This window comes from Loxodonta africana, chromosome 18, assembly GCF_030014295.1.
Source record: "Loxodonta africana isolate mLoxAfr1 chromosome 18, mLoxAfr1.hap2, whole genome shotgun sequence".
NCBI classification, from domain to species: domain Eukaryota; kingdom Metazoa; phylum Chordata; class Mammalia; order Proboscidea; family Elephantidae; genus Loxodonta; species Loxodonta africana.
Window position 1 is genome coordinate 34,312,996 of NC_087359.1, and position 22,227 is coordinate 34,335,222.

Below are 22,227 nucleotides of genomic sequence, written 5' to 3' on the forward strand. Positions count from 1 at the left end.
TCCCCTTTTCTGCAGTCTGGCTGGCAGGAGGGCAGCACAGGGGACAGCCAGAGTGGTACAGAACCACATACAAGCTCTAGTTCTTGAGTCTGACTGCCTGAGACTAAAAACCACGGCGGGACCTTTAACCTCTCTCTACATCTTTGTCCTCTGCGTGAAATCAAACCACTACTTATTCACAGTGTTTCTGGGGGCATCCAATGAGCTCATGTGCATAAAGCCCTAAGAGAGTGTTTGGCACGCAGGAAGCTCTGAGTAGAGCAGTGATTATGCCCCTCTGGGGTCTCTGGGGTCCTTCTCTGCTGATTCAGGTCGGGCTGGGTTCTCAACCACCTGCCTCCCCTTCCCTCACCCTTTCCACAGAGTGGGCTGGGAGATGCCAGCGCACCTTGACAGCCCACTCAATATGGGGTCTGCTGGCCTGTTCACTCCCTGGAGGCCTGTGAGAAAGAGCGCCATAAGGCCAGACCACCAAGTGGAGCAAGGCCGTCAGGTAAAACCAGAGCCGCCTTGGCACCACACCCCACCCCCGTGCCACTCCCACGCCTGTCCCACCCTCTACTGGTCCAAGAGCAGTGCCACCCAGCGGAAAAGGGTGCCCGATGTGGATCAACGCCCAGCTCCAGCCCTTCCTGTCCGTGGGCCCTGGGCAGGTTAGTCAACATCGCTCAACCTCCATTTCTCTCCAAAACAATACCAGCCTTCTCAGGTGGTGGGTTCTGAATGAGGTCATTTCTGTCTGGGGCTTAACCTGGCACATAGCAAGGACCCCAAAGTGTGAGTTACTACCAGGCCTGTGTCTTCGCTCCTGCTGTTCACTGTCAGAATCGCCCTCCCGCTTCCACCTCTCACTCAGAGAACTCCTAGTTCACAAAACTTCTGGAGCCTGAGTCAGGTGATTCTTCCTCTTCGAAGCCTTCCTCATCTCCCCAGAAACCCAGCGCTCCTTCATATGCACTCTCAGAGCAATGCATTTCCAACTCTACAACAGCGCTGAAGGGGAATCCCCTTTGCTGACAACCCTGTCTTCCCCTCTGAGCTGTGGGCTCCTCTGGGCAGGGACCGAGCCAGCCTCTGTCTCCCCAGAATCTAACACCTTCCTGGCACATGACAAGTGCTTCTCAAATATCTAATGAATTAACTGAAGGACTCAATGAGTGGGTTCTCCAGCCAGACGGCCTGGGTTCAAACCCCAGCGCAAGGTGGGCTGGACCCTCTCCCTGCTCTCCCCCAGGGAGCAAGGGTGCTGACCAGAAAGGCTGAGGCTGGGGCAGTGCTGAAATCAGAAGGCGCGGGGGCAGTGCCCCCGGCCTGGGGGAGCTGCTGGGAAGTACTGCTAGGACAGACGGAAGAGAAAGCAGAGGGAGAGCTCCAAAGCTGCCTTTTTCAGGGTCCCAGGAACTCACCTTTCTCTCTCTTTTCTTTGAGGTTCTCCCTGTAGTTAGTTTTCTTCAGCTCTTCAATGATGCCCTTGTTGGCATCATCCAAGGCCTGTGGGTGGCAGAGCAAGCCGGTGAACTCTCTTAACCCCAGTTTGGCAGTTACCCTTTTTCCTTTCTCTATCCCAACCCCCGCTCCCAGAAGGCAAGGCCCTGGTTTAACCCTGCGCACCTCAGTTTCCTTCTGGCTCCTACGAAGCCTCCTCCCTAAGGTTAACTGATGCTTACTGAGCTGGGGTTATCTACACTAAGTGGTGTGAAGGATACACGCTGTCAGATAACTCCAATTCATTTCTCTTGCGCATAGGCATGTATTTGGGGTTGTGTCTGTCTACAAATTTCTGCCTTTTTACCAAAAGCTGGTCTTGGCTCTCGCCAATGCAAAAAAGCAATTCAAGCCCCTAAGCACTCAGCAAGGCAATGAGCAGACCAGGGGACTCAGAAACGTACTGTTATGGATTGCATTGTGTCCCCCAAAAATGTGTATCAACTTAGCTGGGGCCTGACTCCCGGTATTGTGTGGTTTCCACCATTTTGTGATCTGGTGTGATTTTTCTGTATGTTGTAAACCCTAATCTCTATGATATCAATGAGGCAGGATTAGAGCCAGTTATGTTAATAAGGCAGAACTCAATCTACAGGATTAGGTTGTATTTTGAGTCAGTCTCTTTTGAGATATAAAAGAGAGAAGCGAGCAGAGAGGAGAGGGACCTCATGGCACCAAGAAAGAAGTGCCAGGAAGAGAACGTGTCCGTTGGACTCAGGGTTCCTGTGCAGAGAAGCTCCTAGACCAGGGGCAGATTGATGGCAAAGACCTTTCCCCAGAGCCAACAGAGAGAAAAGGCCTTCCCCTGGAGCTGGTGCCCTGAATTCAGACTTCTAGCCTCCTAAACTGTGACAGAATAAACTTCTGTTTATCAAAGCCATCCACTTGTGGTATTTCTGTCACAGCAGCACCGGGTAACCAAGATATACACTATAGGGTAGGGGAGCTGGCCTGCTTTCAGAAAGGGCCTCCTGGGTGTTTGCAGTTTCCCCAACTCAAGTACACATTCTATAGGGGCTGGACCTTAGCCTATAAGCATCTTGAGTGTGGTGCTCCCTTCTTCCTTGCAGCAGTCAGCACAGGGCAGAGCCCAAGGAGGCACTCGATAAACATTTCCCGAAAGACCTGAACACGCTCTGCCTGTGTGGGTTTGCTCGCCATAAGCCTCCTGCCTGCAGATGCCAGTCCAGGAGGGTGAGGGGTCAGGACCTGGTCTCATGAGGAGTCATTGAGGGTGGCAGAGTTTGGCATCCTCTCAACCCTTCAAAGCCCTGCCAGTCTTCAAGGTGACTTTAAACCCTCCTCAGCCTGCCTCCCCACTGAGGCTCTCTCACCTTTGTACTCCCCTCACCTGTTATCAGAGTCCTTGGGTGGTGCAAATAGTAAATGTGCTCCGCTGCTAACTGAAAGGCTGGAGGTTCAAGTCTACCTCTGGGTACCTTGGAAGCAATCCCTGGAGATCTGCTAACTGAAAGGCTGGAGGTTCAAGTCTACCTCTGGGTGCCTTGGAAGCAATCCCTGGAGATCTGCTAACTGAAAGGCTGGAGGTTCAAGTCTACCTCTGGGTGCCTTGGAAGCAATCCCTGGAGATCTATTTCTGAAAATTCAGTGATTGAGAACCCTACGGAGCGCAGTTCTACTCTGACATACATAGGGTAGCCATGAGTCTGAACGGACCGGCTTTAGTCCCCTATCCCGCTGGTCATAAACAAGCGCTTGTGCAAAAGCTGACACCAAGCTTCCTGAGGGCCAGAACCACCATGGTCAAGTCACCTTTGTGCTGGGCAGCCCAGAACAGCCTTGAGCTCAGTAAATATCTGCTGAACTGAATTGCCATGCTCTCTCTCTCCAGATATTTGCACGGCGATCACGTGGCAGAGGCCAGGTGTGTGAATCTTGGAGCACACGGTAGGGCTTCAGGAAGGGTTGGCACTCTTCCTCTGGAAGCCAGGGTTAGTGGCAAGGTGTAGATTACAGGGAGCCACCTCCCCTCCATAGAAGGAAAAAGACAGCAATGTGATAGGCCAAAGCTGCCCTGGGAGGTAAGGAAGCAGAAGCTATACTGCCACCTGTTGGGGGGCTCGCGGTTAGATGGATGACTTTTGTGTGGCCTTTCCCACCATGGCCTTCTAACTCCCACCCAAGTGACTGGGCAGGACTGTGCAGATAGGGTAACTGTAGCCCACCAAAGGGATTGGTCAGTTTTGCCATCCCGCTGGGCTTGAGGTGAGCCATCCAGAGGCAGGAGAGAGAGGATCCCGCCACCATCAAGGAAGAATAGCCAGGAATGAATGGACTGCACATCCTTTGGACCCTGGATCCTTTCAGTTAGAAGCCCCTGGATCCAGGAGAGAGAGAGAGCTCCAGAAACAGTGGCAGAGAAACAACAGCAGGAGACAGCCTGGTGGGATTCCTGGCCCACAGAGCAAGAAAGCTGAGCGCCTTTGGGCACTGACTTGCTGGCGGAGTAGAGCGCTTCTGGGCACTTATTGGCAGAGCTAAAATTGCTTTGTAACACTTGCCTGAGCAGGGCAGAGGCCTAGGGCGAAAGAGGCGTGCCTGCAAGCACAGCTGGGAAGAGGCTGTCCTGATGGAAGAACTGTATCCTGAGGGTTCTTGAACCTGAAAAGTTACCTGTTACTTCCCTAATTAACCCCATAATCGTGAGTATTGTCTGTGAGTTCTGCGTGGCTGTTGCAATGGGTTATCGAACCCAGTAGAGAAGGAGAGAGGGCTGTGGAACAACTGGTGTCAGGATTGGTAAAGAGGGCTGAGAGAGGAGGCATTTCTGACCTATGCCTCAGGAATCAGCCTTGGGCTGTTGATCTGGATTCTCCTTCCCCCTCCCGAAGAGAGAGGAGGCCAGACTCTGCCCCTACACCATTTTTTTTTTTTTTAACAGGGATCTTGGGAAGGATTTCTTCACAGGATAGGGAAGTGTCAGCCTCACCTAAGTCCTCACAGCCAGCAAACCCATGAACTTGCCTCCTAAAAGACCAAGCTGGTCAGGTTGCTTCTCTGCCGTTTCAGTCCTTCAGGTCTAACCGGGTCTGCCAAATGTCTGAAGTCACTGTCACCTTGCCATAGTGAACCTCACTGGCCCTTGGATCCAGGCCTAGGGTCTCTTTTCTGCCTCCCACAGATCCTTGTGCCCCCCAACCCCGGCCCCAGCTCTCACACTTCCGTGCTCTTGCCCCTTCTCGGTTGGCCTCGCCAAGCCCTGTCTTTCTTGTCCTTAAAGCCCAGCATGAGGTCCACCTCTGACTAGGAGCATCCCCAGGGTGCCTCTTCCCAGGGACTGCTGTATCGTCAGTCTGGTCCCTGAGGCCATGCCCCTTGTGCCAGGCTGGCCTCCCTCAACCACAGGGCCAACCTCCCTGAGGACAGGGGCTCTGTTAATTCACTCCAGCAGATGTTTACTGGGGTCCAACCACACTCCAGAATTTCTACATGGGAAGGACTTAGGGGCAGTAGTCGGGGATGCTTAGGGTGCTGTGCTAAGTACCTGTGAGTCCGGGAGGTGAGTGGGCTGACTGTCCTGGGGTTATATAGCTATCTGGAGTGGCTCCACGAGCGGTGGGGAGCCTAAGCTTCTCCAGGCTTCCTCTGGCTTCACCCCTGGTCTCTGCCTCATGACGCTTATGTTTAAGCCAGCACCGTGTAATAGAACTTTCTGCGATGATGGAAATGTTCTATATCTGTACTACACGGTAGCCCTGAGCCACATGTGGCTATGGAGCACTTGAAATGTAGCTAGTGTGACTGAGAAACTGAGTTTTAAATTTCATTTACTTTTAATTAATTTGAATTTAAATAGCCACAGGTGGCTAGTGGCTGCCTTATTGAGCAGTGCAGACCTAACCCGTTGCCCTCAAGTCGCTTCCGGCTCATAGTGACCCTATAGGACAGAGTAGAACTGCTGCATAACGTTTCCAAGGAGCGCCTGGTGGATTTGAACTGTCGACCTTTTCATTAGCAGCCATAGCGCTTAACCACTAAGCCACCATGGTTTCCAGTGCAGGTCTAGGCCATTGTAATACAGTATAATGTGACTTTGACAGGGACATATGGCGGGGTGTGGGAGCCAGAGGAGAGACAGGCACCTCACTCAGACTGAGATGGTCAGAGAAGGCCTCCTGGAAGCGGTGACAGATAACATCGAAGCTGAAACCTAAAGGTTGCATGGGAGTCAGTCAGGTGAAGGAGGTGGGAGGGGAGGGTTTAGAATATTCCAGGCAGGATTATCAGCATACAGGGAAGCCCAGAGGCATAAGAAAGCCTATCAGGGAACGACAGGAAGCTCTGAAGCTCTGGGTGTGGCTGCAGTGCAAGGTGGTCGTGGCATGGGGACTAACCAACTGGAAGGCTGGACGAGCCTATGGGGAGAGGTTACCTAAGGCTTTCCTGGCCCAGCAGGAGAAGAGATTCCAGGAAACCAATAAAGGGTTTAAGCAAGAGAGTGAGGAAATCGGACTGTATTTCTTCTTGTCTCCTAGGGGAGCGGGTTTCAAACTGGGAGTCCTAAAATCAATTTAGAAGGTTTCGACCAGCATTAAATAAAACGAAATGGAATAGAAAATATGAGAACTCAGAATACACAGTAAATGTTAAGTATTGTTTTGTAAAACATTTCTATTTTTTTTTTGTTTGTTTTTGATAAAAATATGTGTACTGGGTCACTATATTAAAGAGATTTGGCCGCTGATGGCAGCAGCAAACATCTGAAAGCCACTGCCCCACCTGAAATGTGTCCCATAGTTGGTGAGTCGTAAATGTGGAATGGCTGACTGAGAAGGCTGAGGGAGCCGGCGCCTGCTGGGTGGAAAGGCTGATGCCGACGCTGGCCGACTGCCACCCCAGCTCCCCACCCTGAGGCCCAGCTAGTGGAAATGCTCACACTAATGATGGCCTGCTGCGCGTCGTTGTTATGGACAATCTTCGCTCTCTCCAGGGCCTTCTCAAAGTTGCTAACGGCTGACTCAAAGTCTTTCAGCTTCACTGGAGAGCAAGGAGAGAAGGCACAGGTAGATGGCGACACTGTGCTGCACGATGCAGCTGCCTCACAGCCACCCAGCCACTCCCCGAGACAGGGGCACCATCACTGAGCCACTCTGCACCGCCCTTTCCGTATTCCTGGGCCTACCTACCACCGAGGACCTGAAGCTGGGAACCTGAACCTTGGATTTCAGGCCAGAGGAAGGGGTCAGTGAGGGAAGGGGGCCTTGTGTCGGGGTATTTGTACATACATGTGTGTCTGCGGTCGGGGAGATAACCTTCTCTCTAGCAGTATTGCCCATCTTTAGATTGCTCCAGAGGAGAAAATTCCTATTTTTAAAATGTTTGTTCAAATTTTTCAAAAGCACTGCACAGGCCACAGCCTCAGTGACCTGGCTGTGACTACGGGCCAGCGGCTGGAACCTCAGCTCTGGAGTCTAGCTCCCACACTGTGCAGTCAGAAGCTGGAGAGGAATAAGTGGCTTGGCCACGCCCACACAGCCAGTTAGTGGAGGGGGTGGAACTGGAATGATTGATTGCTTTTTGCTCTTTATGAGAACTTAATTTCAAGAAGGAAGGAGAAAAATGTTCACCAGCCAGCCTGGGAGGCACACACCCCAGTTCTTCACACCGGGGCTCTGTTTTATAACTCAGTATACCCGAGATCCACCCTTCCTAAGAACTGCTTTGGGATCCATGGGAAAGGAGGGCCTTGTGCTCATAAGTAAAACTTCAAAAAGCCATATGACATTTGAAAAGAGATTCTAGTGTGCATTCTGAGAACACACGGAGTCACGCTAAATGAGGTCAGTATACTTTTTTTTTTTTTTTTCAAAAAAAAAAGGGCAGTTGAGGATTCACTCAGAGACAAAGGACTCTGACACTGAAAGCCTGCAAAGGAGCCACAAGGCTTCTCTGAGGGAGTCAAACATTAAGGGCAATTTCTTTAGTTTTTAACTGAATGCGTGGCCTGATGTTATCTGGATTGAGGGGGCTGTTTTCTTCTTCATGTCCCTCCTCTGCACGTGTACAAATCTACACATTTACATCTATGTCTCTTTAGAGCCATAAGCATGCTTTACTAAGGACTATGCAGTCTCCCCCTCACTGTTAGAGACACTGGCAGGAAGTCGTCAGGTGAGAGGGGAAGAAGGAAGAAGGTAAATAATTTGAGTGCTTCTAGACGCCAGATTCTGTTTTAAGCGCATTAAGTGTTCTTTCTCACCACAACCCTATAGGTAACCTGTTGTGGTCAGGTCAATTCCAGCTCACAGCGACCCGTAGGGCGGAGGAGAACTGCCCCGTGGGGTTTCTAAGGCTGTATATCTTTATGAAAGCAGACTGCCACATCTTTCTCCTGAGGAGTGGCTGGTGGGTTTGAACGGCAGACCTTCTGGTTAACAGATGAGCACTCAACCGCTGTGCCATCAGGGCTCCACCGTAGAGGTAGGTACTGCGGTTACCCCTATTGAAAGACGAAGAAGCTGAAGCACAGGGTGGCAACCTGCCCAGGGCCCCTGAGCCGGGAGATGCCCCGGGTCCCCAGCTGGGCTGTGGTGCTTCTGGAGCCCAGTGGCTCCCCGGCTGCTGATTCGATTCCACCCCAGAGTAGGTAAGTAAGGCCAGCAGTTAGTGACCTGGTTCTCCAGGGGCCCTTAGGACCCAAGTCCTCAGAAGGGACTCAGGACAAAGTCAGCCCTGCGGAGTAAGCCCTACCTCCCCTACAGCATGTAGGCAGCCCCCTAAGATGGGAAAGACTTTTGGGAAAAGCCACAGGGATCATGTCTTTCCCAGCTGAAAGCTTTCAGTAGTTTCCTTATATTTTCAGAAGAGAATCTAACTAGGCCCACGAGACCCTGCAGCTCTGACCCCTTCTCAGCTCCTCCCCTTTGCACGAGCTGTAGCCCACCCTGGTCTCCTTCAGCTTCTCAGATAAGCTAAGCTCCTGCCCACCTTCCTAAGGGCTGTTTCTCTGGCTGCTGGAAAGCTCTGTCCACAGCTGTTTGAACAGCTGGTGCCTTCTCATCCTTAAAGCTTCTGCTTAAAAGTTACCTCTTCAGACGCAAGGGCCGGAAACTATTCTCAGTTTTGCTCACTACTGTATGCCCAACTTGGCATCTAGAAGGGGCCCGGTAAGTATTTGTGGAAGGAATAAATGCAGGAATTAATGATTATACCCCTAATTCTAGCACCTGTCACGTTTCCTCCCTCACTGGGCATTAGCTTCGTGTCTGGAGGAGGGGCAGCTCAGCACAGTGACTAAGAGCCTGAGCTCGGGAGGCAGACAGAGCTGGGTTCTAGTCCCAGCTCCACTGCTTACTAGTTCAGTGATCTGGGGCAATTTCTTTTTCAGCTTTGTATTATAAAATATTTCAAACATACATAAAAGTCAAAGGAATAATAGAATGAATCTCCATAACCATTACCCAGCTTTAACAATTATCAATATGTGGCTAATCTTGTTTTATCTGTGTACGCCCCTACCCTCTGCCTCTAGCTGGTTATTTTTTTACAACTTTATTGAGATATAATCTACATATTATAAAATTCACCTATTGTAAGTATACAGTTCAATGATTTTTAGTAAATTTACAGAGTTGGGCAACCATGACCACAACCCAGTTTTAGAACATTTCCGTCATTTCAAAAGTTCCCTCATGTGACCTGGGGCAACCTGCTGAACCGTTCAGTGCCTCAGTTTCCCCATCTATAAAATGAGAACAATAATGTCTACATCACTGTCTTATATAACGATTAAATTCGAGAATGCCTGTGCAAAAAGTACCATGGGGAGAGGAAGCGGCTCAGTACATGGACACAGTTACAGTGATGACGTGATGCTGGTCTGCGCTGCAGCTGAGCTCCTCAAGAGCAGCTCTAGGGCGCCCGAGGTCTGATCATGCTTTGCTTCAAGTCGGAACGGAACATGTGCTGGTGGAAATCCAGTGGTTTATCCCCACTCTCAGAATTAATCTGGGGGGGGACACACTGGGGAGGTAAGCTCAGCTCGCAGAATTCCCAGCCCTGGCGTGGCAGGTGGCACAAGATAAGGGTAGGAGGCTAATGGTAAGGAGTTCAGGGGTCTGGGCAAAGTGGGGTGGTTGTCTGTGAGCCCATACCTTGTGCCTGCGCTACCAGGACGCTGGCGTTCAGCTGCCACTCAACATCCCCTTCCTCCTCAGCATACTGCTGGGACTTCTCACCATAGGACTGGGCCTGCCAGGGCTGCTCCAGCTCCAGGTAGCAGCGGCCGATCTCATGGAACAACCAGGTCTTCTCCAGGGTGGTTTTTGCCAGTGGGATCTTCTCCTCCCACCTGGGGATGCAAAGGACCAGGGTCAGCTTCTTCCACCCAAACCCTGAACCTGGCCATAGGGGCCCAAGGCTTCCTGCTGAGATGCAGCATAAACATTTTTCCCCAACAACCAGTCCTTTTAGATACAGGGGTGGAGTTAATCATCACGAAAATATTTTAAAACTACCAAAGATATTTTGATACGTCTATGGGATCAAATTTGATACAAGTTGAAAATGTTTACAAAACGGTGTTTGAAATAACACAAAAGCAATGTCTAAGAATATTGTTAAATGAAATAACTTGGATGCAAGACTGTGGAAAGGACACTCACATCTCAGAGAAAACCAACACAGAAAAAACAAAATATCTATAAAAGTAAGATTAGGATTAGAATTAGTACTTGTCCTTGGGTGGTGGGACCATGAATAACTTTTTCCTCTACTTTTCTGTATTTTTCAAATTAATATCTAAATAATAAACACATATATATTGTAAGCATATTTTATTATAAAAAGACACAAATGGGTGGTGATATAGTTCATATTCTTCCTTCTATATGTCTCTGTCTTTTGTCATTTAGACACAAGAGGCCATTCAGGAACCCAGATGACACATAGCAGAAGGCTGCTGGTGAACATAGAACAAGTCCGTGTCAATCAAGGAGTGGGGACCTGAAGGACAACTTCTCTCCTGGCTAAACATCAGGGAGCTAAGCAAATGGGCCCGAGGAGCTGGCTCTCCTGGAGCCAGCCGGTCTCCCAGTCAGGGTCTTACCGCCGAGTCTCCCTGGGGCTGAGCCCATCCCACTCTAGCAGTAAACCAGCCCAGGGCTGGACATCAAAAGTCTGGCAGTTGGGCTATTTGGAGAGCTCTGGCACAGTTGTCAGTGGCCCCGCATGACCACCGAGAGTCCGAGACTAGGCTCAAAAGGCCAATTGGTCCACCAGTTCCTGAAATTGCCCAGCGGTAAGAATCACCTGGACTGCTTGTTAAGTTCCTGAGCTCTAACCCAGACCTGAAGAATCAGAAGTTCCCAGGGAGAGGCCCAGTAATTCATGCATTTGTTAAGTGCTCCCGGTGATTCGTATCACTGGGAAAGCTTAAAATGCTGATCCTATTCCAACAATTTAATTCATGAGCCCCAGATTAAAAACTGACTTGCCCATGATCTCATACACAGAAAACCTTAAGGGATCCTCAAGAAAACTACTGAAACTAATAGAAGAGTTCAGCAGAGTGTCAGGACACAAGATAAACATACAAAGATCAGTTGGATTCCTCTACACCAACAAAAAGAACATCGAAGAGGAAATCACCAAATCAATGCCATTTACAGTAGCCCCCAAGAAGATAAAATACTTAGGAATAAATCTTACCAGAGATGTAAAAGACTTATACAAAGAAAACTACAAAACACTTCTGCAAGAAACCAAAAGAGACTTACATAAGTGGAAAAACATACCTCGCTCACGGATAGGAAGACAACATTATAAAAATGCCTATTCCACTAAAAGCGATCTATACATTAAATGCAATTCCGATTCAAATTCCAACGACATTCTTTAATGAGATGCAGAAACAAATCACCAACTTCATGTGGAAGGGTAAGAGGCCCCGGATAAACAAGGCATTACCGAAAAAGAAGAACAAAGTGGGAGGCCTTACTCTACCTGATTTTAGAGCCTATTATACCACCACAGTAGTCAAAACAGCCTGGTACTGGTACAACAACACATACATGGACCAATGGAACAGAATTGAGAATCCAGACATAAATCCATCCATATATGAGCAGTTGATGTTTGACAAAGGCCCCAAAACAGTTAAATGGGGAAAAGACAATCTTTTTAACAAACAGTGCGGGCATAACTGGATATCCATCTGCAAAAAAATGAAACAAGACCCATACCTCACTCCATGCACAAAAACAAGCTCAAAATGGATCAAAGACCTAAATATAAAATCTAAAACGATAAAGATCATGGAAGAAAAAATAACGAGCATGTTAGGAGCCCAAATACATGGCATAAACTGTATACAAAACATTACTAACAATGCAGAAGAAAAACTAGATAACTGGGAGCTCCTAAAAATCAAACACCTATGCTCATCCAAAGACTTCACCAAAAGAGTAAAAAGACTACCCACAGACTGGGAAAAAGTTTTTAGCTATGACATTTCTGATTAGCGCCTGATCTCTAAAATCTACATGATACTGCAAAAACTCAACTGCAAAAAGACAAATAACCCAATTAAAAAATGGGCAAAAGATACAAATATACACTTCACTAAAGAAAACATTCAGGTAGCTAACAGATATATGAGGAAATGTTCACAATCATTTGCCATTAGGGAAATGCAGATCAAAACTACAATGAGATTTCATCTCACTCCAACAAGGCTGGCATTAATCCAAAAAACACAAAATAATAAATGTTGGACAGGCTGTGGAGAGATTGGAACACTTCTACACTGCTGGTGGGAATGTCAAATGGTACAACCACTTTGGAAATTAATTTGGCGTTTCCTTACAAAGCTAGAAATAGAACTACCATATGATCCAGCAATCCCACTCCTTGGAATATATCCTAGAGAAATAAGAGCCTTTACACGAACAGATACATGCACGCCCATGTTCGTTGCAGCACTGTTTACAATAGCAAAAAGATGGAAGCAACCATGGTGCCCATCAACGGATGAATGGATAAATAAATTATGGTATATTCACACAATGGAATACTATGCATCGATAAAGAACAGTGATGAATCTGTGAAACATTTCATAACATGGAGGAATCTGGATGGCATTATGCTGAGTGAAATTAGTTGCAAAAGGACAAATATAAGACCACTATTATAAGAACTCAAGAAATAGTTTAAACAGATAAGAAAATATTCTTTGATGCTTATGAGACGTGTGAGGGATGGAGGATGGGGGGATATTCACTAGTTAGATACTAGGTAGGAACTACTTTGGGTGATGGGAAAGAAAACACACAATACAGGCGAGGTCAGCACAACTGGACCAAACTAAAAGCGAAGAAGTTTCTGGAGTAAACTGATGCTTTGAAGGCCAGCATAGCAGGGACGGGGGTTTGGGGACCATATTTTCAGGGGACACCTAAGTCAACTGGCATAATAAAATCTATTAAGAAAACATTCTGCATCCCACCTTGGAGGGAGCTATTTGGGGTCTTAAACGCTAGCAAGCGGCCATCTAAGATGCATCAATTGGTCTCAACCCACCTGTATCAAAGGAGAACGAAAAACACCAAGGATACAAGGTAATTATGAGCCCAAGAGACAGAAAGGGCCACATAAACCAGAGACTATATCAGCCTGAGACCAGAAGAGCTAGATGGTGTCTGGCTACAACCGATGACTACCCTGGCAGGGACCACAACAGAGAACCCCTAAGGGAGCAGGGGAGCAGTGGGATGCAGACCCCAAATTCTCATAAAAAGACCAGACTTAATGGTCTGACTAAGACTAGAAGGACCCCGGAGGTCATGGTCCCCAGACCTTCTGTTAGCCCAAGACAGGAACCATTCCCAAAGCCAACTCTTCAGACAGGGATTGGACTGGACAATGGGTTGGAGAGGGATGCTGGTGAGGAGTGAGCTTCTTGGATCAGGTGGACACTTGAGACTATGTTGACATCTCCTGCCTGGAGGGGAGATGAGAAGGTAGAGGGGGTTAGAAGCTGGTGAAATGGACACGAAAAGAGAGAGTGGAGGGAGGGAGTGGGCTGTCTCATTAGGCGGAGAGCAACTGGGAGTATGTAGCAAGGTGTATATAAGTTTTTGTGTGAGAGACTGACTTGATTTGTAGACTTTCACTTAAAGCACAATAAAAATTAAAAAAAAAAAAAAGTAAATGGTGCCATGGAACGGCAACTATGTCTTCACTCATACAGTATCTGTGCCTGGATTAGCCAAATAAAAACCACAATGGCTGTAAAAAAAAAAAAAAAAAAAAACTGACTTGCCCACGATTTTCTGGCAGAGGCAGAGCCAGGAGCCAAAGCCAGGTCTTCCAATGCCTCTTTGCCTGGCATCTTGGCCCCAGGCTGTAAGCCCACTGTGGAGCTGGAAGTGCTGGTCCCATGGTGGGGTGGGAGGCAGTCCTTGGTCACTCACGTGTCAATGGCTTGCTGGAATTTCCCAACTCTAGCAAAAACCCTGCCGATATTGTCGAGGGCTCTGGATTTGGCATCAGGAAGGTCACTGCGGGGAAGAAGCAAAATAAATTGTTCACTAGAAATTGGCTGTTCTTGGCACCATGGAAAGAGAAAAGAAGGCAAAGACGGGCCCTGGCCTGCAGAATCCATTTGGAGGGACAATGCCTGTGCAAGGCTGTGGCACACAGGACCCTCATGCCCTGTGGCTGGGAATGAATTTATTGGGACCTTTCTGGAGGGTAATCGATAAAAATGTCACTTTGATTCTGTGATTCTCCTTCTAGGAATTTACCTCAAGAAAATAATGTGACAAGAACATCTGTTAAAGTGCTGTTCATAAGAATGAAAATTAGAAACAACCTAAACGTTATCAAAGCCCTAGCAATGACAATTTTTGTGTATGAAAAAATATCCATGATATAAACTCATGGTGACCCTATAGGACAGGGTAGGACTCCCCATGGGATTTCCAAGACTGTAAATCTTTATGGAAGCAGACTGCTACATCTTTGTCCCACGGAGCAGCTGGTAGGTTCAAACTGCTGACCCTTCAGTTACCAGCCGAGCACTTAACCAGTGTACCACCAGGGCTCCTTTATCCATGATATATTAAGATGAAGATCAGACAACCAGACAGTATATGATGTATACTGTCTGTCATGGATTGAATTGTGTCTCCCAGAAATATGTTATCAATTTGGTTAAGCCACCATTTACAGTATTGTGTGACTGTCCACCATTTTGTCATCTGATGTGATTTTCCTATGTGTTGTAAATCCTACCTCTATGATGTTGATGAGATGGGATTAGTGGCAGTTATATTAATGAGGCAGAACTCAATCTACAAATTTGGATTGTGTCTTGAGCCAACCTCTTTATCCCTTTGAAAAGAGAAGCGAGCAGAGAGAGACAGGGACCTCATACCACCAAGAAAGAAGTGCCAGGAGAAGAGCACATCCTTTGCACCCGGGGTCTCTGTGCTGAGAAGCAACTAGTCCAGGGGAAGATTAATGACAAGGGCCTTCTTCCAGAGCCGACAGAGAGAGAAAGCCTTCCCCTGGAGCTGACGCCCTGAATTTGGACTTCTGTCTATCAGACTGTGAGAGAATAAATTTCTCTTCGTTAAAGCCATCCACTTGTATTTCTGTTACAGCAGCACTAGATAACCAAGATACTGTCCCATTTATGTTAAAAATAAACCCCTGAAACTATTGTCTTGAGATAATCTTTAAACCTTAAACCAAAAATATCCCCTGAAGTCAGTCTTCTTAAAACTAAAGTGTTGTTGTTGTTGTTGTTAGATGCCATCGAGTCAATTCCAACTCATAGCAATCCCTATGTACAACAGAACAAAACATTGCCTGGTCCTGAGCCATCCTTACAATCGTTATGCTCAAGCCCATTGTTGCAGCCACTGTGTCGATCCATCTCATTGAGGGTCTTCCTCTTTTTCAATGACCCTCTACCAAGCCTGATGTCCTTCTTCAGGGACAGATCCCTCCTGCTAACATGTCCAAAGTATGTGAGATGAAGTCTTGCCGTCCTGGCTTCTAAGAAGCATTCTGGCTGTACTTCTTCCAAGACAGATTTGTTCATTCTTCTGGCAGTCCATGGTATATTCAATATTCTTTGTCAACACCATAATTCAAAGGCATCAATTCTTCTTCGGTCTTCTTTACTCATTGTCCAGCTTTTGCATGCATATGAAGTGACTGAAAAACCATGGCTTGGGTGAGGCATATCTCAGTCCTCAAAATGACATTTTTGCTGGCTCCCGAAAACCCTTTTAATTCACTACTTAAGCTACTCCTAAGGTTTACCCTTCAGCCAAAGATTAGGCAGCCCCACAAAGCAAAACGAGACTAAATGGGCACACCAGCCCAAGGGCAAGGACGAGAAAGCAGGAGGGAACAGGAAAGCCGGAAGAACGGAAACGGGGAACCCAAGGTCAAGAAGGGGAGAGTGTTGACATGTCACGGGGCTGGCAACCAATGTCATAAAACAGTATGTGTATTAATTGTTTAACGAGAAACTAATTTGCTCTGTAAATCTTCATCTAAAGCACACACAAAAAAATGACATTCTTGCTTTTTCATACTTTAAAGAGGTCTTTTGCAGCATGTTTGCCCAATGCAATGTGTTGTTTGACTTCTTGACTGCTGCTTCCATGGGCGTTGATTGTAAATCCAAGAAAAATGAAATCCTTGACAACTTTTCTCAGTTTATCGTGATGTTGCTTAATGGTCCAGTTGTGAGAATTTTTGTTTTCTTTATGTTCAGGTGTAATCCATATCGAAGGTTGTAGTCTTTGATCTTCATCAATAAGTGCTTCAAGTCCTCTTCTCTTTCAGCAAGCAAGGTTGTATCATCTGCATATCATAGGTTGTTAATGAGTCTTCCTCCAACCCTGATGCTGCGCTCTTCCTCATATAGTCCAGCTTCTCAGATTATTTGCTCAGCATACAGCTTGAACAAATACAGTGAAAGGATACAACCCTAACGCACATCTTTCTTGATTTTAAACCATGCAGTATCCCCTTGTTCTGCCTCTTGGTCTATGTACAGTTTCCTCAGGAGCACAATTAAGTGTTTTGGAATTCCCATTCTTTGCAATGTTATCCATAATTTGTTATGATCCACACAGCTGAATGCCTTTGCATACTCAATAAAACACAAGTAAACATCTTTCTGGTGTTCTTGCTTTCAGCCAAGATCCATCTGACATCAGCAATGATATCTCTCGTTCCATGTCCTCTTCTGAACCCAGCTTGAGTTTCTGGCAGTTCCCTGTCGGTGTACTGCTGCAATCATTTTTGAATTACCTTCAGCAAAATTTTACTTGCGTGTGACATTAATGATATTGTCTTAGTTATCTAGTGCTGCTATAACAGAAATACCACAAGTGGATGGCTTCAATAAACGGAAGTTTATTCTTTCACAGTCTAGTAGGCTAGAAGTCCAAATTCAGGGTGTAAGTTCCAGGGGAAGGCTTCTTTTGTCAGCTCTGGAGGAAGATCCTTGTCATCAAGCTCCCGGACTAGGAGCTTCTCAGCACAGGAACCTCAGATCCGAAGGATATGTTCTGCTCCCAGAGCTGCTTTCTTGCTGGTTTGAGGTCCCCCTTTCTCTCTGCTTGCTTCTCTCTTAATATCTCAAAAGAGATTGGCTCAAGTTGTAGATTGAGTTGATATAACTGCTGCTAATCCCATCTCATTAATGTCATAGAGATAGAATTAACAACACATAGGTAAATCACATTAGATGACAAAATGGTGGACAGTCACACAATACTGGGAATCATAACCCAGCCAAGTTGACAGATGTTTTTGGAGGACACAATTCAATCCATGACAGATACTGTTCGATAATTTCCACATTCTATTGATCACCTTTCTTTGGAATCGGCACAAATGTGGATCTTTTTCAGTTGGTTGGCCAGGTAGCTGTCTTCTAAATTTCTTGACATAAACCAGCGAGCACCTCCAGCATGTCATCCATTTGCTGAAACATCTCAATTGGTATTTCATCAATCCCTGGAGCCTTGTTTTTTACCAATGCCTTTGTGCAGCTTGGACTTCTTCCTTCAGTACCATCAGTTCTTGATCATATGCTGCCTCCTGAAATGGTTGAACATCGACCAATTATTTTTGGTACAGTGACTCTGTATTCCTTTCATCTTCTTTGATGCTTCCTGCACGGTTCTATATTTTCCCCCTAGAATCCCTCAATATTGCAACTCGAGGCTTGCATTTTTTCTTCAGTTCTTTCAGCTTGAAAAATGCTGAGCATGTTCTTCCCTTTTGGTTTTCTACCTCCATGTCTTTGCACATTTCGTTATAATACTTTAATGTCTTTTCCAGCTGCCCTTTGAAATCTTCTTTTCAGCTTCATCATTTCTTCTCTTTAGCCACTCTACGTTCAAGAGCAAGTTTCAGAGTCTCTTCTGACATCCATTTTGGTCTTTTCTTTCTTTCCTGTCTTTTTAACGACCTCTTGCTTTCTTCATGTATGATGGCCTTGATGTCATTCCACAAATTGTCTTGTCTTCCATCATAAGTGTTCAATGAATCAAATTTATTTTTGAGATGGTCTCTAAATATAGGTGGGATATACTCAAGGTCATATTTTGGCTCTGGTAAATTTGCCCTAATTTTCCTAAGTTTCAACTTAAACTTGTAGATGAGCAATTGATGATCTGTTCCACGGTCAGTCCCTGGCTTTGTTCTGATTGATGATATTGAGCTTCTCCATCATCTCTTTGCACAGATATACTTGATTAAATTCCTATGTATTCTATTTGGCAAGGTCCATGTGTATACCCACCTTTACACTGTTGAAAAAAGGTATTTGCAATGAAGAAGTCGTTGGTCTTGAAAAATTCTGTCATGCGATATCCAGCATCTTTTCTATCACCAATGCCATATTTTCCAAGTACAGATCGTTCTTCGTTTTCAACTTTCATATCCCAGTCACCAGTGGTTATCAACGCATCTTGATTGCATGTTTGATCAACTTCAGATTGCAGAAGTTGGCAAAGATCTTCAATTTCTTCATCTTTGGCCTTAGTGGTTGGTATGTAAATTTGAATAATACTCATATTAACTGGTCTTCCTGGTAGGTGTAGGATATTGCCCTATCACTGACAGTGTTGTACTTTAGGATAGATCTTGAAATGTTCTTTTTGATGATGACTGTGATGCCATTCCTCTTCAATTTGTCATTCCTGGCATAAGACCATATAATTGCCCAATTCAAAATGGCCAGTGCCATAACAAAGTGTATTAAGAAAACGTTCTGCATCCCACTTTGGTGAGTGGCGTCTGGGGTTTTAAAAGTGAGCAAATGGCCATCTAAGATGCATCAATTGGTCTAAAACCACCTGGAAGCAAAGGAGAATGAAGAACACCAAAGACACAAGGAAAACACGATCCCAAGAGACAGAAAGGGCTACATAAACCAGAGACTCCATTAGCCCAAGACTGGAAGAAGTAGATGGTGCCCAGCTACCACCAATGACTGCCCTGACAGGGAACACAACAGAGAATCCCTGATGCAGCAGGAGAAAAGTGGGATGCAGAACTCAAATTCTAGTAAAAAGACCAGACCTAATGGTCTGACTGAGACTAAAGGGACCCCAGAGGACATGGCCCCTGGACTCTCTGTTGGCACAAAACTAAAACCCTTCCCAAAGCCAACTCTTCAAAGATTAGACTGGACTATAAGACATAAAATGATACTAGTGAGGAGTGTGATTTTTAGCTCAAGTAGATACATGAGACTATGTGGGCAGCTCCTGCTGGAAGGCGAGATGAGAGGGCAGAGGCAGATAGAAGCTGGTTAAATGGACTGGGGAAATACAGGGTGGAGAGGAGGAATGTGCTGTCACATTATAGGGAGAGCAACTAGGGCTGCATAACAATGTGTGTATAAGTTTTTGTATGAGAAACTGACTTGAATTGTAAACTTTCACTTAAAGCACAATAATAATTTTAAAAAAGGCCAATACCAGTTCATTTCAGCTCACTAATATTGATCTTTATGTGTTCCATCCATTTTTGATGATTTCCAATTTTCCTAGATTCATACTCTGTACATTTTCATATTCTGATAATTGGATGTTTGCAGCTGTTTCTTCTCATTTTGAGTTGTGCCGCATCAGCAAATGAAGGTCCTTAAAGTTTCACTCAAACCTGTCAATAAAGTCGACTCTAAGGAAGTAGCTCTTCTCCAGTTGTACTTTGAGTTCCTTCCAAATTGAGGGAGCCCTGCTGACGCAATGGTTAAGAGTTCTGCTGCTAATAAGAGGTTGGCAGTTTGAATCCACCAGTCACTCCTTGGAAACCCTACGGGGCAGTTCAACTCTGTCCTACAGGGTCACTATGAGTCAGAATTGACTCGAAGGCAATGGGTTTCGAACCTGAGGGTCTCATCTTCTGGTACTGTATCAAACAATGCTCTGCTACTATTCATAAGCTTTTCACTGGCCAATTTTTCAGAAGTAGACCACTAGGTCCTTCTTCCTAGTCTGTCTTAGTCCGGAAGCTGTGCTGAAATCTGTCCACCATGGGTGACCCTGCTGGTATTTGAAATACCGGTGGCATAGCTCTCAGCATCACAACAACACACAAGCCACTACAGTACCACAAACTGTCAGACAAATGATGGGTTCACTTTATAGCCTTGTCTACTATTTGGCTGAAAAGTGGTCTCCAGGAGTGGGTTCAGTTCCAGGTTTGAAGGGTGTCTATGGGCCATAGTCTTGGGATTCCACCAGTCTCTACCAGACCAGTAAGTCTGGTCTTTTTTATGAATCTGAATTTTATTCTACATTTTTCTCCCACCCTGTCCTAGATCCTCTATTGTGATCCTGATCAGAGTGGTCAGTAGTGGTAGCCTGGCACCACCTAGTTCTTCTGGTCTCTTCAGGCTAGTGGAGGCTGTGGTTCACGTGGTCCATTAGTCTTTGGACTAATTGTTTCCTCGAGACTTTGATTTTCTTCACTCTTCTTTGCTCCGGATGGGGGGAGACCAATTGTTTTATCTTAAATTGGTGTATGGTTTGCTGTGTATAATCTCAACAACAACAAAATAAATAAAATTTTAAAAATATATGTGGGTTTTTTAAAAAGGGAGAATGTAAATCAAACTCTTAACAATGATTACACAGGGGAAATGATATTACGAGGGAGGCTTTCAATTTATTTATATTATTTAACATTTTTACAGTACTCATGTATCAGAAAAAAAAAAATTAAGACAACTGCTGCCCCCCAGTGGTTCTTTATCATTAGCATATGAACATGCATAAAACCCATAGAGTTTCCAAGGAGCACCTGGTGGATTCAAACTGCCAACCTTTTGGTTAGCAGCCGTAGCACTTAACCATTACGCCACCAGGGTTTCTATGAACATGTACAGATGTCTTAAAAAATACCTCTCCCCCGCAAAAAAAATTAATAAATAAAATCCTCCCCCCACCACAGAATCCCTCTAACCAGCACATTCTCTCACTCTCCCCCACTCAGGCTAGTGTCTTCACTTTCTCTTTGTTCCTCAAGCCCTAGGGAACCAGCATACCAGCAGTCCAGGAGCTTCTGCCCCCACCACACCACTGACACCTGGCTTCCCTGGGGCAAAGGTTAGGCAGAGGTTAACTGTCCAGTGTGAGGGCCTGGCTCCCTAACCTGCTTGACCTCTCTTCAGCCTGAGTCTTCCAGGAGACCCTCCTCTGGTTCACTCCCCCTCTGTTGCCAGGGAGTCCTTACTAACATGTAAATTGGATGAAACCAGTCTTCTGCCTAAGGCCCTTTCCTGTATCCCACAGAAAAGCTCTTGAATACCTACAAGTGGCACTGCAGCAGTGTTTGTGATGGCCAAACTGGAACCAACCTACGTGTCCACCCACAGGGATGCGGCTAATAAGTTACCTTACATGGTGACTTTCTATGAAGCCACTCAAAGAATCAGACCCTTTTCAAGGCGTATTCTTTTTTTAAAAAAGCAATACAAAAATGAAATGTTTTTGTTTTAAAAATCCTATGTAAGCCCAATGGAACAGAATGGAGAATCCAGAAATAAATCCATCCACATATGAGCAGTTGATATTTGACAAAGGCCCAGTGTCAGTTAATTGGGGAAAAGATAGTCTTTTTAACAAATGGTGCTGGCATAACTGGATATCCACCTGCAAAAAAATGAAACAGGACCCATACCTCACTCCATGCAGAAAAACAAGCTCAAAATGGATCAAAGACCTAAACATAAAGTCTAAAACGATAAAGATCATGGAAGAAAAAACAGGGACAATGTTAGGAGCTGGTAGGAATGTCAAATGGTACAACCACCTTGGAAATCAATTTGGCACTTCCTTAAAAAGCTAGTAATAGAGCTACCATATGATCCAGCAATCCCACTCCTTGGAATATATCCTAGAGAAATAAGAGCCTTTACACGAACAGATACATGCATACCCATGTTCATGGTAGCATTGTTTACAATAGAAAAAAGATAGAAGCAACCAAGGTGCCCATCAATGGGTGAATGGATAAACTATGGTATATTCACACAATGGAATACTACGCATCGATAAAGAACAATGTTGAATCCATGAAACATTTCGTAACATGGAGAAATCTGGAAGACATTATGCTGAGTGAAATCAGTCAATTGAAAAAGGACAAATATTGTATGAGACCATTATAAGAACCGGAGAAACAGTTTAAGCAGAGAAGAAAATATTCTTTGATGGTTATGAAGGGGGGAGGGCAGG

General features: G+C 45.7%; 1 protein-coding gene and 1 long non-coding RNA gene across 2 annotated transcripts in view; one reads left to right on the forward strand and one right to left on the reverse strand.

The window, feature by feature from the left end:
* ODAD4 (outer dynein arm docking complex subunit 4) overlaps nucleotides 1–22,227 on the reverse strand; it is a 34,939-nt gene that overhangs the window by 3,285 nt on the left and 9,427 nt on the right. The window contains exons 8-11 of the mRNA XM_064271085.1: nucleotides 13,918–14,004; nucleotides 9,600–9,796; nucleotides 6,383–6,483; nucleotides 1,407–1,491 (exon numbers count right to left, since the gene is read on the reverse strand). Of these exons, the coding sequence (XP_064127155.1) occupies nucleotides 1,407–1,491; nucleotides 6,383–6,483; nucleotides 9,600–9,796; nucleotides 13,918–14,004 (470 nt within the window). The remainder of the gene's footprint in view (nucleotides 1–1,406; nucleotides 1,492–6,382; nucleotides 6,484–9,599; nucleotides 9,797–13,917; nucleotides 14,005–22,227) is intronic.
* LOC135228086 (uncharacterized) lies at nucleotides 5,493–16,265 on the forward strand. Its single transcript, XR_010318347.1, has 2 exons — nucleotides 5,493–6,687; nucleotides 10,359–16,265. It is a non-coding gene; the product is annotated as an uncharacterized LOC135228086 (long non-coding RNA).